We start from the raw sequence: 16,585 nt of genomic DNA on the forward strand, positions 1-16,585 counted from the left end.
ATTCAGAATGGTAACCCTAGCAGCGATAATTCTTTCCCTGAACCTGGGAGACTGGTTTGTCTCCTTTGACCTCCAGGTTGCTTATTTCCATATAGCCATGCATCCTTCACCCAGATATAGCCTGTATTTTGTGGTGGGCAGAGACCACTATCGGTATTGTATCCTGCATTTCAGTCTTTCCACTGCTCCAGGAGTATTTATCAACGTCCTAGCTGCTGCTACAGCCCATCTTTGTCAGATGGGAATAATCATTTTTCCCTAGTTGGACGATTAGCTCCTGAAAGATTAACATTCCTTGAAGCTCAGACAGCAACTGGTAGGACTCTGTCTCTGTTCCACTCATTGGGACTCCCCATTAATGTCAAAAAGTGCTCACACTCACTCAATGAATAGATTTAGTCGGGGCCACTCCAGACTCCTGCAATGCCAGAGCATACTTGCCCAGGCACAGATTCAACACTATGTCCAGCCTCATCTCAACAATACAGCAGAGCCCACAAATCACAGCTTCTCTACAACTTCTGAGCAGTACAAAAGCCTGTACATTTGTGACATCCTTGGCAAGACTGCACTCCAGGTGTCTTCAGTCCTGGCTCTCAGCCATTTACACATCCAACAAACACTGCCTATCCAAGTGGATGTCCAATACCCGAGGGTCCCCAATTCTCTAAATTGGTGGAAGGCGTTTGTAGGAGTTCCATTCTTACAGCCCACTCCCTCAAAGATTAGCACTACAGACACTTCCCTGATAGTATGGGGATGCACACTTGCAAAAGTTCATAATTCAGGACAAGTGGATCCCTCAAGAGGCTATCCTTCATATCAGTGTAGTAGAGCTCAGAGCGGTTTGTTTGCTAGCACTTTTTTCCACATATCAGGAGCCACTCAGAGTAATGCTGGACAACAGAGCAGCAATGTATTATCAGTCAACAGGAGCAAGATCTTGGTCTTTAAGCGCTGAATCCATAAAACTATGGAACTGCTGTATATCACGCCACATACAGATCTCAGCGGTTTATTTACTAGAGCTACAGAACACAGTGGTGGATTCCTTCAGCAGACATTTCAGCATTGACCAGGAGTTGGAGCTGAACAATGAGGTATTCCAAGAGATGTTTTACCTGGAGCTGTCCACAGATAGATCTCTTTGCAACTTCATCCAATGTGAAGTGCAGATGATTCTGCTCAAGGGGAGGGCACAGCCACAACTCAAGCAGAAGACTCCCTAATCATTCCTTGACCTTGCATACTGCTTATGCCCTGACTTTCCTATTGCTCAAGGTTCTGAACAAACTGAAACAAGGAAAATTTAGTAGGCATCCTCATAGCACAGTCATGGCTGAGACAGATGTGGTTCCCAGAGCTGGTTCACATGTCTCTACAACCACCTCTTCTCCTCCCCCTGACAGTGAATCTTCTCACCCAGGAGTTGGGAATCATCACCCACCCAAACCTCTTGGTGCTTCACCTCAAGGCGTAGCTAGTAGATGGCTTTCTGGTGTAGAACTGGACTGCTCCCCAGAGGTACAGACAATATTGCTTCATAGTAAAGAACCTACAACAAAAAAGGTGGAAACACTTCCAGACTTGGTGCAGTAAATAATGTATACTTCTTCTCCAGCCTCATCTAACACATTCTCAGTTACCGATTTAATTTAAAAATCACAGGATTATCCTGAGTTCAGTTAAAGTTCACCTAGCTGTTATCAGAGCCTTTCGCTATCTCATTGAGGGGTTTTCAGTCTTCACCCACCGGCTATGATGAAGTTTCTCAAAGGCATCTTCAATCTCTTCCTTCCAGTTAAAGAACCAGCTCCATCACAGGACGTCAACTTAGTCCTCAGTGCACTTTTGAACCTATTGTGAACGGTTCCCTCTTCCATCTGTCTCATAAAACCTCATTTCTCATAGCCATCACCTTGTCCAGGAGGGTCGGGGTGTGTGTAGCCGTGCTGCACACAGTGTTCTATTGTGACAAGCTGACACTATGTCCACACCCTAATCCTTGCTAAAGTATCCTCAGAATTCCACATCAGCCAAGAGATTCACCGACCAGTGTGTTTATCCCAAGCCTCACTTTTCAAAAGAAGAAATGAGCCTTCATGTACTGGATGTAAGAAAAGCTCTTGCCTTTTATCTAGACAGGATTAGGTCCTTTTAGGTCATTACTCAGACTTTTTATCTCTGTTGTAAAATGTGGGAAAGGACAGGAAATTTCCATTCACAGACTGTCCAAAGGGGCTGCAGGATGCATCTTAATCTGTTATAAAGCCTCAGAGTTTTCCCCCCCTTTGATAGTTGTAGCTTGTTCCTCCAGTGCCCAGTCTATCTCTGTAGCCCTGCTGAGAAACATATTCTATCCAAGACATCTGCAGGACAGCCAGTACACACATTTTCCCACTCTTGTGACTGCTGCCAGAGCTGACGCAGCTTTTGGTGATGCTGTTCTGTGATCTGTTCTGAATCCACCTCCTTGAAACCTTCCTCTGTGATGGAGATGGGTAGCCTCCTGGTGTGGGGCATTCATAGGGCCACTGCTCGAAGAAGGAGAGGTTACTTACATTGTAGAGTAGCTTGAGTTCTTTGAGATGTGTGTATCCCTGTGGGTGCTCCACTATCTGCCCTCCTTCCCTTCTGCCTTGGGGTCTCACGTTGGACTTCCATGTCTGAGAAGGAATTGGAGTGGCAGTATGTCCGCCCCCTCCCCCCATATGCCCTCCTACCAGAGCATGAGGGTGTGTAGGGCACAGGTGTGGACCAATGGATGAAAATCTCCAATCAAGAGTGCATGGGTGTGCACACATCCTGATGTGTCATACCCACATGGGGATACATCTCAAACTCCAGTTCTCTCTCCTTTTATTGTGCTTGGATGATCAACAACAGATTGGGGGTGGGAGGAGGAGTGAATTCCAGAGCCCTAGGGTCTGTTTCCAGATGTTCAAATCATAGGACTGTAAGTAGGGGAGTTCCATCTGACTTCCTTTGGTGTAGCAGAACCTAGGAAGAGAGATGGTCTCAGGTAGCCAGGACCTATGCAACATAGGGATTCCCGTTTATAGACTGAGTTCAATACTGTACCCAGGAACAAATAGAATCTAGTGCAGTCTTTGAACTGTGGTACTGTGTTCCTTGTGTCTGGCACACCAAATAGATGGGCAGCAGCAATCTGCATCAACTGTATCTTCCAAGTGGCCTTCAGGGAGAGCTCCACATATAGCATGTTGCGATAGTCTAAACCAGAGGTCCCAGTGGCATTGATAACTGTGGAAGAGTCTGTACTGGAGAAAAATCTGCATGTCTGGATGCAGATTTAAGTAAGGTGTATTGATTTTAAATCACCAAGTGAAAAGCCTCGAATTAAATAATTGATTTTAATCAACTTTTCCATTTGTATTTCAGTGATTTTTTTTCTAAAGAAAGGTGCATTCTCATAAATTGATATAACCATTAAAACGTTGATTTATAACTAAATAGAGCCTTCATGTTACATTTGGTACATCTTTTTGCTACTGTACATTATAATTATATGCAATATATAGCTTAATTTTTTCATATTCTTATTTGTACATTTTTTGTATGTTAGAAAATAGTGAATAATATCTAGTACATCAGAAATATATAATTTTTATTCATGATTTGTGTCAGGCTGCATTAGGATGGTAACTGGAATTTAAACACACAAAACCTTAAAGATTTTGGGTACATAAACTTCTTATCAAAACATATTTCACATGTACAACTAAATGATTTATTAAACAGAGGGATTAACTGTAGTCAGTGAATTAAACTGATTATTTCAGGTCAGCCTGGGAAAACTTTCAAATATGCCTAAATGAAAGTGACTTAAGTTCCTACTTGCCTAAGTCTCTTGAAAATTAGATATAGTCCTAAATTACTTAGACTGTCTTTCAGTCCGTTAAAACAAGTAGATCACATCCTCTTCCCCCTCATTTTTATTCATAGATAGGAAAAGAGAGACAAGTTTCCTGCTTTTTGAACTCCCAATTAATTTCTCAACTTTGAATGTATTAGCACAAATGAAGCAAATATTCTTTCTGTGCCTGTCAATAGCTGGTTTAGCACTTCAACAAACTCTGGTGCCAGGTGCTTAGCTAATGACTTCCCCAGTTCAATGGTGTGACTTCCTTTAAATTGAGAACTAAGCCAATCAGAGCTCATGTTGGGAGAAGCTATAAAACAAGAGTACGAGACCACCCAGTGACTCAGTGGATGATCCTGGTGAGATATGTGATGGTGTCTCCTGGGGTTGGAGGTTAGGTCCCAATGCCCAGGATGAATTTGCCAGTCTCTTGAACCCAGAAACACAGCCCCTGAGTCCCCCACAGGATCAAACCTTTAAAACAGAGCGTGGCCTATTGTGTCATATTTTTAACACTTGACCTCCAAAGTCTTGACCTCAAAAGATATTTTTCCCCTGCTGCTGTCTTTATGTAGGAAAAGCAGCCTTTAACTCAAACTTTTTGGTGAGGCTCATGGATTCAGCATATCTATTTTCTGTTTCAGTGTTTTAAGAGATTATATGTTTAGGCCTTAACGGATTTTGTACTAAATAAGTATATTTAAAAAAAAAAAACTTATAATTTAAAGAACAAAACAAAAACAATCCACATTTTCACTTTTTTCCTGAAAAAATCAATTTTTATTCACCCTAAATTTAAGTGTTCAGCTACCCACTTCCCCTAAAAATCCTTGTGCAATTGGAGATTCAAAAGCATCTTCTAGTTTTAAAACCTCTTGGGCAAAGGATGGATGAATCCTCACAATAGTGGGAAAGACAGGTACTTATCTCCTCACTATCTTCTAGAACCTTTTCCTCCAGTACGCTGCCATCACCTCTGTCTTCTCTGGACTCTGCTTCCTCCAGCTCATTTCATCCAAGTCTCTTTCTGCCACACCAGGAAGGCAGACATTGTGGCTGTGAGGAGGAAAGATTTTTCTATTTTGCACAGGGCAAAAGAACCGCAGTCCAACTCTGGAAATTTACTACATTATTTTTACAAACGAACTTTGACTTCCAAACGTTTAGTGAAGAGTTTTTTCTGTTGTTTAACACCCAAAATCAGAGCCCCATACATAATGCAAGTATGTAACCATGTAAATAGCTGCAAAATTTACCTTTTCCCATCGTGTTGCAAATATCTCTTTTATATTGCATAAATCCACAAGAATGGCCATTTTCCCTAGGTGGACATAGAGTCCAGAAAAGCTCCCCTGCTTTTGAGCTACTTTATCCTGGCAGGAGTGGTTATAATGGAGTTATAATGCAAACAAATGATATGCATTAACTGTATATTTTCACATTGTATGGTATTTTTGGAATCTTTTCAATAAAGTGGAAGGTTTTGAATGATTTTTGTAATCATTTAACAGTACTATATAATTCTTGCTTAAATCTGGAGGTCTTGCTCCATAATTTAGGTCCCATGTACTGGTATAATTACCCAGGTATGTTAGGTGCTGTACTGTGGGTAAAATGGGCAGAAGAGTCTCTACGTGAGAGAACATACATCTGGGTACAGTACAGGAATTAGGATATTACTTGTATTTTAGGATGTAGAGCTTCTCCTTGCTTGTAATGTATTATGTTAATTGGACTTTTCCTTTCAGGCATCTTCCCCAAAGGCTATCTGAGGACATCCAGGAATTTGTCACTGATGTAGCCTACAGAATGGAGCTTCTACAGATAGAAAACCTGGTTCTGAGCCCCTGGATATTAGTTGCTTCTGTCCTGCTCCAGAATTTGCCAGCCATAGATTTTGAACTTCTGGTTGAAAAGACACTTTGGCTGAAAGGCTTAACACAGACTTTTGGAGGATTCCTCGAGTGGCCTGGTATGCAGAGAAAGTTATATTCCTTTTGCTAAGGAAAATTACTCTGTGAAGTGAGTGTTAATTATGTCGAAGCAGTACATAAGTAGGAGTTCTACAGAATAAAGTATTTGACAGTGGGTTCTAGGGTTCACTAAAAGCTGGGTGTAGGAGTTTTTTGGTCCTGGCGAAGAGATTTTGATTGAAAATCCAGTCATGTGGAGATGGAACAGGTACGCTACTTTTTCTGCGGTGTGAAAGAGTAAAGAGGGAGAAACTACACTATAAGTATATTAAATAGTGCTGAGATTTGCCTAATGTACTTTTATCCAAACCCTAACTTTTGAAAGCACAGGTGGCAGAACATTATCTGATCTGCAACAGTAGCTCAGTATAGTACTGAGTCTGTAGTTTGATATCCAGTGAATTATAGACTCAGGGGTGCTGGAATGATATTTATAGTGGGGATGCTGAGAGCCATTGAACCAAACAGTAAACCCTGCATATAACGGAAACCACGTCAAGCCAGGGGGTGTGGGAGCACCCCTAGTTCCAGAATCTTTGTTTAGACAGCCACCCATGATCAAGAGCCCTCCCAAACTCATGTACAGAAGAGGAGGTCACGTTACAGCTTTGATTTTTATTTTTTTCTCCTATACCATCCTCTGAGAGGGTACACTGCCTTTTTACTGTACTGAGAGTTCACTCTCCTGCCCAATTCTTTTAAATTAAGCATTCTTTATATTTAACCTCTCTTTAAAGTGGCTTGTGATACTTCATATGGGGAGCCACTGAGAGCTATGCAAGCCAAGAAGATGAGGGTAATCCAGTGTCATGCTTCAGTGTATAAGTAGTAACGTATATAAATAAATTTGTTTACCTGATATGATTAAGGTGACAGTTTTGTTTTAAAGCCTCAAATACATAAACTGTAATCCAAGCAGTCCTTACTGTCGTGTTCGTTTGTACCTAATCAAAAGGGGGAGTATTTCTTCACACCGCAGGAAATCAATAGACCTTCTACAGTGTAACAGAACTCTGTAAATCACAAAAGAACACCCATCTCTCTTCCCTCCCAGATGCTTTCAGTGTTGTGACAGAAGGAAAACTCTGCCTCTGCAAGCCCAGTAAAATAACTATTTGAATGTTATATGTCCCAAATCAAACCAACAGCCTTATTGCAAGTTGAATTAAAGAATACTCCAAATTTAGGCATTTTTCAGTTATTTTAGCAAATATAATGAATTTTTTTAATAGGGTTATAAGTATAATCTGGGTAGTGGAACATAGAGAGCTCGTGTACAAGAAAATGCCTAAGTTTTGCTGCCATTAAAATGTTTCACTTCTGCAAAGTGAAGCAAATCTCTGATCTCTCTTGGAGCCAGGAGATGCTACAGTAATGTAAATAATGAGCAATAACAATCTCTGCTCATGGGCCTTCCCTCCCTCCATGTGCTATAGTTCACCAGGAATAAAGTAGATATTCTAAATTGCTGTAAAATTTCAAACCAGATTCTCAGTTTCCTGCCGCCTCCTCCCGCTCCTTCCCCCCACACCTCCTCCCCCCTTTTTTTTTTTTGGCCATCAATTAATACTTAAACATGATGATCTGGTATTCTGGATTCTGAAAAGTTCCTCTACGAGGTGTTTGCATCTTTGGAAGCCTTGGCTGCTTTATAGAAGCTTTCAGGCCCCCAGATGTGGTCTGAAATTCTGTGATTTGGAACACTCAGCAACCAGATTTTTTTCATATAATATATTATATAATTATAATTAATTAATAAAGTCATGATACTTTGAAGATAAGCATTTAATCAGCAATATTTTCTTTAATAGATCAGCAGTGGTGGAATCCCAGAAGTCAAAAATTTTGATCCTAGCTTGGCCCACGATATCCGTCCCCTAGACCATGTCTGCTAGCAGAGGTGTCTCTTTGGCCTTCCACGTTCTGTAAAACTAAATGGCAGAATCACATCCATTTACTGTTAAAATGAGCAACCCTCTATTGTTAAAATGCAAGACAAAGGATTGATAATTGAGCAGATCCCAATATTTTGTGCTGGCCACGCTGTGGAGCCCGGTTACACTTAAAATTTAGCTTGCCATAGCTGTGTCACTCAGGGGTGTGGAAAATCCTCGTCCCTGAGTGATGTAACTATGCTAAGCTAACCATCAGTGTAGACGCAGCTTGGCTGATGGAAGAGCACTTCCATCAGTGTAGCTACTGTTACTCAGGGAGATGGTGTTCCTACAGCAATGGAAAAACCCTTTCCATTGGTGAAGGCTGCATCTGTGTTGCAGGGTTATACCATCATAGCCATGGTGACGTAGCTGTGCAGGTATAGTCCCCTGCAGCATAGACAACCCCTGAGTATGATTATACACGTGGGTTTTTGTTTTGTTGTTTACCTCGAGTTGTTAATTTGAGGTAGCTAGCACCTTTTGTAAAAACCAGTCTGGACACTCCATAAAAGTCTGGTTTGTGGTCTCTAAACCATGTAGCTTCTTCCCAACCCCACCCCACCCCACCCCACCTCCCACTCCTAGTTGTTTCTCCCTTGGTCATACTAGCTGTTTGTGATACATTAGACTTCTTTATCTATTGTTGTAATGTACCTGTGTGTAAGAAAACTAACAGTAAAGGATCGCAAAACAATCTACCTGCCTCACCACTTCTCACTCTGTTGAGCAACTTTAGTGCACTGGCAAAGTTAGAACAAGACACGTTGAAGCAACAGATAAGCCACTGACTGCTTTCGATTGAAAGTTATGTTAAAATTAATAAAAGAAACAAATGTACTCCTTCAGTGTCCTGTAGACTTGACATGCACGCAATCCTATGATCATATGTAACACGTCTTCATGTTCAGTTTAAGAGTTATTGCCTGTTCCCTTGCTTGCTAGTATATTCTGGTCAAACAAAGATATTGTCTCATATTCTACATTGAAAATGTTTTGAGACAGTTAGTTTGATTAAATAAATTAAAATATTTGAATTAGTCCAAGTTTTGTGAGTGGAAGAGGCTGTGCACATGTTGCATACTTTTGGTCTCATACCACAGTTTCTGGAATGTACTTAACTTAATTTTTTTCTTGTCCACTTTATCTTCAGCGTTGCAGACATTCACTTATGTCTTTGAATAGCATTCTCAGAAAAACTGTTGTTGAAAAAGTGTGCCAGGGTTATGTCTTATGAAACAAGTAGAACTTCAACGGGCTTGATTGTGTACAGCCTGTTAACTTTGTGCATAGGTGTGCAATGCAATGACACTTCCATTTTTACTACTTTTAGTTTAAGCTGGGTGTGAGGGAACTTTGGTTTGTGGGAATTAAGGGAAACTTTGTCAAATCTCCTAGATCTGATTCAAAGGTTATAATATCAGGAAATTTCAAAACAAAAGAATGGTATCTATCCAAGGTTATTTTAGCAGATTCACTGTGAAAGATCTAAGAAGCTTACCTCTTGATAGCTGTGCTCTGCTTAGTCAACCAGTCTTATTTGCTTAGCATATCCTTACATCACTGCTTCAAAGAAGTTTCTCTAATATAAACATGTTCTTACAGATTGGATAATAATTAGCAGGTTCGTGAAAACCGTATCTCCTCTCCACACCGCCCCCTCTAAACTGCTATAAACGTCTAGCTCAGGGGTTCTCAAACTTTTTTTTTTGGACTCCCTTTGAAAATATTCCAGGCTATGACGACACGACACCACCCCCTCCCCCCGCCATGCCACCCTTACTGGGCTGCCCGGGGATTGACTGCTCATGACCTTCCCCCCACCTCATAATAACCTCACAACCCCCTGAGGGGTCATGACCCTCAGTTTGAGAACCCCTGGTCTAGCTGATAAGTGCTTAGGAACATGAGCTACTTGCAACAAGAGCTAGTCTTAAGTCAAAATTCTCTTAAATATTTATCCATCTAATTTTGATGTGACATTCTCTCCTCATGTGTGCAGAACACTCATTGATGCTAATGTGATATTGGCGCATGCCACAGTAGCACAATATCTTAATTGAGATTAACCACGCAGATCTGAGAGACAAATTTTGCTTTTGCTTTTAGGGTGGCAAAGGAGTAGAGGAGAATTAAAAGTGCAGATCTAAAATAAATGTGGTGAACAGAGCTATTAAATGTACCTGTCTAACAGTGTAACTCTGTGCTCTCCATTGAGAGGGTCAGAGCACTGGTTACCCACTTTTGGTTGCAGAGAGGGAAGGAGACCACTTCATATTTCCTGTAGGTGACAGGGTCTAGCAGGATGCAGTTTACAGGAATGCCTAAAATTATTCTCTCCACCTCACCCCATGTTTTTTCTGCCTGTTTCCAACATGGATCATTCTGTAACACCTTTTTAAGTATTCCCAAAGGTAAAAATTGTTCTAAGTCGCAAAATACAATGTAATGTTATACATTCTGTATGTACTTTTTTCCTTTAGCATTTGCCTGAGTATTGTCTTTTTTTACTAGATAATCTATGTGCCAACAAAGCAGTCACGTCTAGCCTTGCCCTGCACTCCAATATTGTGAGCCTTGTCAGTGGCCAAGTGGTTTTAAATGACAAAGGAATGGAGGTCGGAGCAACAGAGGAGCTTATTTTTAAACAAGCCCTCTCTATTCTCATGTGTGGAGCCTACAGGAACCAGTTGCTAAATGTGTTTGTGCGCCCATCTCTGGTGGCAGTCGCATTGCAGATGATGCAAAGTTTCAGAAAAGGTAACTTCATAATATTACTATATTATAAAGGCTGTTGGTCTGACCTTCAGATGTGTTGGGCACCTAGAGTGCCTGCTGACATCACTGGGTGCTAATCAACCCTTTGAATATTTACGCTAATATTCAGAATGAGGCCCACTGGCATCAGATTTGTGGTTTTTATCTTTTGTGCAATCTTTTAATGCCCTGTTCACACAGCTAAACCATTTTCACAGCCTCGTTACAGCATTCCTCTAGGAACCATGGCACATGTTTTTGCAATGTCTTAAGTCATGGGACAAGGTAATGTAAATCTCGTGATTTCTGACATTATTTATTTATACTGATCTGCAACATATTGACTTGAAAGTAGATACTCTGCAAGTGTTTCTCTTGTTTGCATTCTGATTTGCATTGTTAGCTTGCCTGGGAGGACCAATAACCCCTGCAAACAAAAAGTGTAACTAGTTTTTCACACTCCAGTTGTGTTATATGGTTTGAAACTACCTCCTTTTAGTAGGGTTTGAGTGCTATTTAATATGGCAGTAGAATAGTTTAGTATGGCCGTGGCCTTACTCTGACTATTCAGGTGTTTATTAAGAGTGTGTACACATACTCTAGTACAGTTTTTCTCAAACTTTTAAGTAGCAACTTCTGAAAATTTTAATAAGTACCCTGACACTCAATTTTCCACAGGATTTTATATTTACAGACCAATGTGAGCCATATGTTAGAGGAAGGGCTGAGTATATAAGGCCATGATAGGACAGATGTCAGATCTAGGGTGGGTAGGGTTACCACCTTTACACCAGGGATGCGCAACTCAAGTATGTACCTGGGCTAGAGGTGATTTTGGCCAAAGCTAGGAGGCTTTGAGCAATATGCCAATGCTGGGGAATATAAAGCGCTGCACCACATTTTTTGCCATAGATTTGAGAGGAGGAAGGGGTGAGAGAGAAACAGGGAAGGAGGGCGAGAAAGAGAGAGAGGACAAGAGGGTAACTGGTGAAATCTGGGGCTGTCATAGTTGTCAATTTCATTGCTCAGCTAGAGCAGTGAAATTAACAAGTTTTCTGGGCATTGGGCTTTGAGCCAGGGAGGGGCGCTACCACCTAGCCAAGCTGCAGGGGGCTGCCATCTGGCTGCCATCCTGGGAGGTGGGCGGCTGCCATCCAATCCGAGCTGGGGCAGAGGAGGCTTCCGTGCTGGCTGGGACCCAGTGATGTGGGCAGGTGGCTGCTGCCCGTCTTCAAGCCAGGGTGCTGGAGGCTGTCCCTCGGCTCGGAGATGGGGCACGGGTAGCTGCCACTCAGCTGCGAGGCCAGCTCGCGAGACGCAGGAGGCTGCCACTGGGCTCCCACATGGGAGCTGGGATCCAGTGGGAAGCAGGGGGCTGCTGCCCGCCTTCCCCAGAAGCTAGGGGCTGACGCTTGCTTCCCAGCTGGGAGCTGGGACCAGACGAGAAGTGGGGGCTGCCACATGCCTTCTATCTGGGAGCTCGGACCCGGTGGGAAGAGGGCTGCTGCTGCCCGGCTTCCCCAGAAGTCGGCAGCTGCTGCCTGCCTCCCCTTCGCTCTGTTTTTCCCCGGGCATCCCCTGCCTGTGTCTCGCATACTCCCAGTGGTACACGTACCACAGGTTGAGAAACTACCTGCAGCCTAGATTTATTCCCATAGAGTGCAGTTACTTCTAAAGCTCTCTCCATTTCCTTATTCGTGTCAGGGAAATATTGTAGCGGTCAGTACTTTCCTGTGTTTAGTACTTACTACAACTTTTTTTAAACATAGAAAAGGTTTGGTTCGCAAATATTAATTTTACAAATCCTGTTTAAAAAAAATATTTGCATGCATACAGTAAATATTATGCAACCAACTTCTTCCCTTTTCTAAGATTAGTTGCATAAAGTGGTTCACAACATGTGGCCCAGGGGCCAAAAATGGCCTGCCACTCCTCTCCCACTGGCTGCAGAAGGGAACTGTTGTCTAAGGACCCAGGCGGAGTGCGTTGCCGCAGGGCTACAAGACTGGTGCAGACTCCTTGCTGCACCCAAGGGGACGGGAGATCAGTGCTCCCCTGCCCTGGCTCCAGCAGGTAGCATGGCAAAGTATTCTGCCTGGATCCCTAGGTGCTGGGGTCCCTGCTGGAGTCAGAGGGAGGGGAGCAGCGCATGGGGCTACAGGACACATGCGGTTTCCCTGCTGCAACCAGGGAGACGGGAGATCAGCAGGGAGGCTGCATCCTTCAGCTGAACTCCTGTCTGTCTGTCTGCAAGGAGGGGGTGTGTGTGGGGGGGGGGGGAGGGACTGCTGGTGGAACAGCCAGGACCCACCATGCTTGAGGAGTGGGCCTGACTGTAAAAATCAGTGCCTCATGGTGTGGCCTGCACTTAGCAGGCCACCCATCTTGACTTAGCTGCCAGGCCATGTGCTTCATTTTATAGTGACAGTCACTCATCTACACTAGTGCTTTGTCTGTGAGTGTGTGACATACTGTGAGTAATCTGTAGGTGTAAAATAGTGAATGTAAAAATGAGCACAATAGCATCAAAATATTTACTTGAAATATGTAGTGATTTGTAGTCCTTAATGATATATACGTCAATACATTTTTTATGAGTTGATAGACTGGTGGCCCGTCATGGTTGTAAAAACGATATTTGTGGCCCTCGAGCCAAAAAGGTTGGGAACCACTGATATAGATGATACTATTTCAAATCAACCCTGTCTGTGTACATGCTCACTTTTTTTGTCCAAAATAAAATTTGCTGTAATATGCCCTGTTAGAAGTTTCTTCTTATACTGAAGGCTTCTTTTTCCTTATTTTACAAAAGACTTAAATGAACAATGTTATAATTATAACATTATCTCTTTCCTCTCTCCGCCCCCCCCAGAGGAAATCTATAACTACTTCAACTTCTTGCGAGACATTTTTTCTGATGAGTTCATCTTCTTCCCTGGCATTGCACTAAAGGTAAAATTATTCTGTGTAAATAAATAAGGGTACGTGTTGGATTAGCTTTAGGCGTCTCATTAATGGGAGTTCTATGGCAAATTCTTTGGGCTTGAGATTTGTCAGATCTCAACCAGTCAGGAGTGAGCCTGATCAGTACATGGGAAGAACATCTGAAAAGAAAACCAAGTATAGGTCATTCAGTGAATGCCAAGTTCTACTGTGAGTAAGAGTTTCACCAATTTCTCCACATAGCATTAAAGGGCTTTGTACTGCTGAAAGAACAGTCTTTCAGGTGACATGTGAAACTACTGTTCTCACCTTTTGTAGGTTGGAAAAGAAACTGTGTAGGGTTTTTTGTTTGTTTTTCACGAGTATAAACTATGTTAATCTGATGCTTTGGCTAAATTCCAGCATGCAGTGGCTGCATTTGCCTACATAAATGATCTCTGGAATTCTAGTTGGATATAGTATATTTCACTCACTTCTCCTGAAAGCTGTTGTGGCAGAGTAGTGGTTTTGGGGTAGAATAGAATGTGTGCTGCTTTTTCCGCAGTAATTAAATTCACTACATTAATGTTTTACTACTATGTGTTTATTATCATGATGCACAACATTGCTTCATGCATCTTGTGTAAATTAAATATCAAAACTTCCATTCACTTCAGTAGTTCAGGATTGGTCCAAATAGCTGCCCAAGTTTTATTTTACTCAAAAAATAAGTTAAATGCTTTAAAAAAGTAGCAAATTCTTATGTTGCATTTGTACTATTTTAATATAGCCACAGCTTTTCTATACCAAAATAAAAACCTTTCCGGCTGTGACTGCATATGCTAACTTATAGGTTTAAGTGAGGTTTTCTTAAGACAAACAAACAATCAAACAAAAACCACACACCATCCCCATCAAACTGGAAGGAATTGTGTTTACACTGGAAACACAGATTAAAAGCTTAATTATGGTGGCACTACAAAGCACAGCTCTTACAGTACTTTCAGTGCTTTTGCAATGTGGTGTGTCAGAAATGCTTTGGATTTTGATTGCAGAGCTGAGATGTTCACACTTCAAAAGTTTTCAGGAAGTATCATTCCTAACGACAGTACATTGTATGCCCCCTAGAATAGTTTTACAAAGGTTTTAGAAGTATGAATATATTTTGACATAAAAAAGAGAAAATAAAGTCTTAAATTTCTAATGGCCCTGTCAATATAGTGAAAGAAATCCTAAAATTTGTATATATTGGAGAACTAAGAATATTTTATGTAAATTAATTTTTTGCTCCATTTGCTGATTTGAAATATCAAATTAATGTAGTGATTCTTTCTAACTGGAAAAGGTAAGAGACAATGTTCATCAGCAGAACCAAACTAGAAACTGGAAGATTAATATGATCTGCCTTTTTTGAACTAAAATTAGTTGGTGCCAAAGTATTTCTTTAGAAACAGAATGTTTTACTGATCTTGGCAGGGATTTAGGCACTGAATTCTCATTGACTTTCAATAGGAGTTAGGTGCCTAATGCTATTTATGCATTTGAAAATCTCCCCTCTTATCTTAAGTAGAAAAAGAAGTTGACCTTGTGATAACAAATTCCACTTCAACTGTGGCATGGTCCCTACTCTAGACAGCTTTTAACATGGTATGATATTAGCTGGTTGTGGTTGATGCTGGTGGGGAACCTAGGATTGACCATGACCAGCTAACACCTGTTACAAGCTGTCTATACTGGGGCAAAGTTCTGGATGAAGTGATGTAGGCTAATGTAATGTCAACTTCTCTTGTCTATAAAAGAAGGTCTCAGAGGCCTTACTGTGAATACAGAGAGGCCATTATAATATGAGGCCTTACAGTTTCAGAATATAAATTTGATGAAAATATAAACTCAATAACTGTTAAGAAATTGATCCTTGTTATATATGAGAGTCTCTAGAAAACTTGCGAGAGTCCTGTGGAACCTTAAAGACTAACAAATTTCTTTGGGCATAAGCTTTCGTGGGCAGAAACCCACTTAGTCGGTTTGGTAGGTATATATACATATGCAAGGATGGGTGAGTTACATCACAGTGAGGAGGGCAAGTGCTAACGAGGTAAATTCAATCAGGGTGGATGAGACCATTCACAACAGTTGATGAGAAGGTGTGAATGTCAAAAGAGGGAACATTATTTTTTGTAGTGGTCTAGAAAACTTATTTCAGAAATGTAAGTGGCAGCCTGATGGTAGCTGCATGCTTTATTTTCATGATGAGACTTATTTGCACTTGTCCTAGTTGGAAAAGTACCCATTACACTTTTTTCCTTCCCCCCCAGGACTTTGAAGAAGGATGCTTTCTGCTCACAAAATGTGATGCAATTCAAGTGACTCCCCAGGAAATCTTAGTTACAGAGAAAGGAAGTTCTGTAGCATCTTTTTTGGCAGCTATGTTCAAACCTTTTATGGAAGGTTACCAGGTACACGATTCTTCAAAGTTCTCACCTACTCTTTTTCCTGTCCCCCACTCATAAATTCCAAGGGGAATGCATGAATCATGGTTCATCTATAGTATTAGCCTGGGTGGGGGTGGAAGGGAGAAGATACATAGCAGTAGTAAGTTTTATCTGAGGATGGAGATTGTTTCCCACACCTGACCCAGATTTTAAAAAAATTAGTGTTCTTTTGTGGTAGTGCTAGGTTCTTGTGACAGAGTAGTTGGAGCTGTAGTAGCTTATATAAGTGAATCTGCATGTGAGGATTGGAGTTCTGGTCCTGTGAAGTCAGTTTATTTAAGAAGAGAAATCCAAAGCAAACAACACCTTGACCTGTTTAGATCCCAGCACAAAAAGTGTCCTCAGCGAAGTAATAAATAAATGAGTAAGTTTTCAGCCAAAAGAGGAAGAGTAGGCTACCTGGTTCCTTTAGCTCTAGCACCCTCCCTTGCAATGCCTTCCCTCTGGATTTATAAACCTCATCCTTCAGAGAATCTATTGTTAATGGGCTAATTGCCAGTCCTTAGAAGGAGGATTTTTTTAGCATGGATAAGTGGATAGTAGACAAACTGCAGAAGTTGGTTGTATGTTTGGCCAAAGCCTGCATGGGAATTCCGTACCCTGTCAATGTCTATTTTAATTCTC

General features: G+C 41.5%; 1 protein-coding gene across 1 annotated transcript in view; it reads left to right on the plus strand.

Moving 5' to 3' along the window:
* GNPAT (glyceronephosphate O-acyltransferase) overlaps positions 1-16,585 on the plus strand; it is a 45,950-nt gene that overhangs the window by 24,595 nt on the left and 4,770 nt on the right. The window contains exons 9-12 of the mRNA XM_067535772.1: positions 5,632-5,855; positions 10,305-10,550; positions 13,420-13,499; positions 15,785-15,925. Of these exons, the coding sequence (XP_067391873.1) occupies positions 5,632-5,855; positions 10,305-10,550; positions 13,420-13,499; positions 15,785-15,925 (691 nt within the window). The remainder of the gene's footprint in view (positions 1-5,631; positions 5,856-10,304; positions 10,551-13,419; positions 13,500-15,784; positions 15,926-16,585) is intronic.

Source organism: Emydura macquarii, unplaced genomic scaffold, assembly GCF_026122565.2.
Source record: "Emydura macquarii macquarii isolate MOO-44397 ecotype Brisbane River unplaced genomic scaffold, CSIRO-AGI_Emac_v2 contig_3517, whole genome shotgun sequence".
NCBI classification, from domain to species: domain Eukaryota; kingdom Metazoa; phylum Chordata; order Testudines; family Chelidae; genus Emydura; species Emydura macquarii.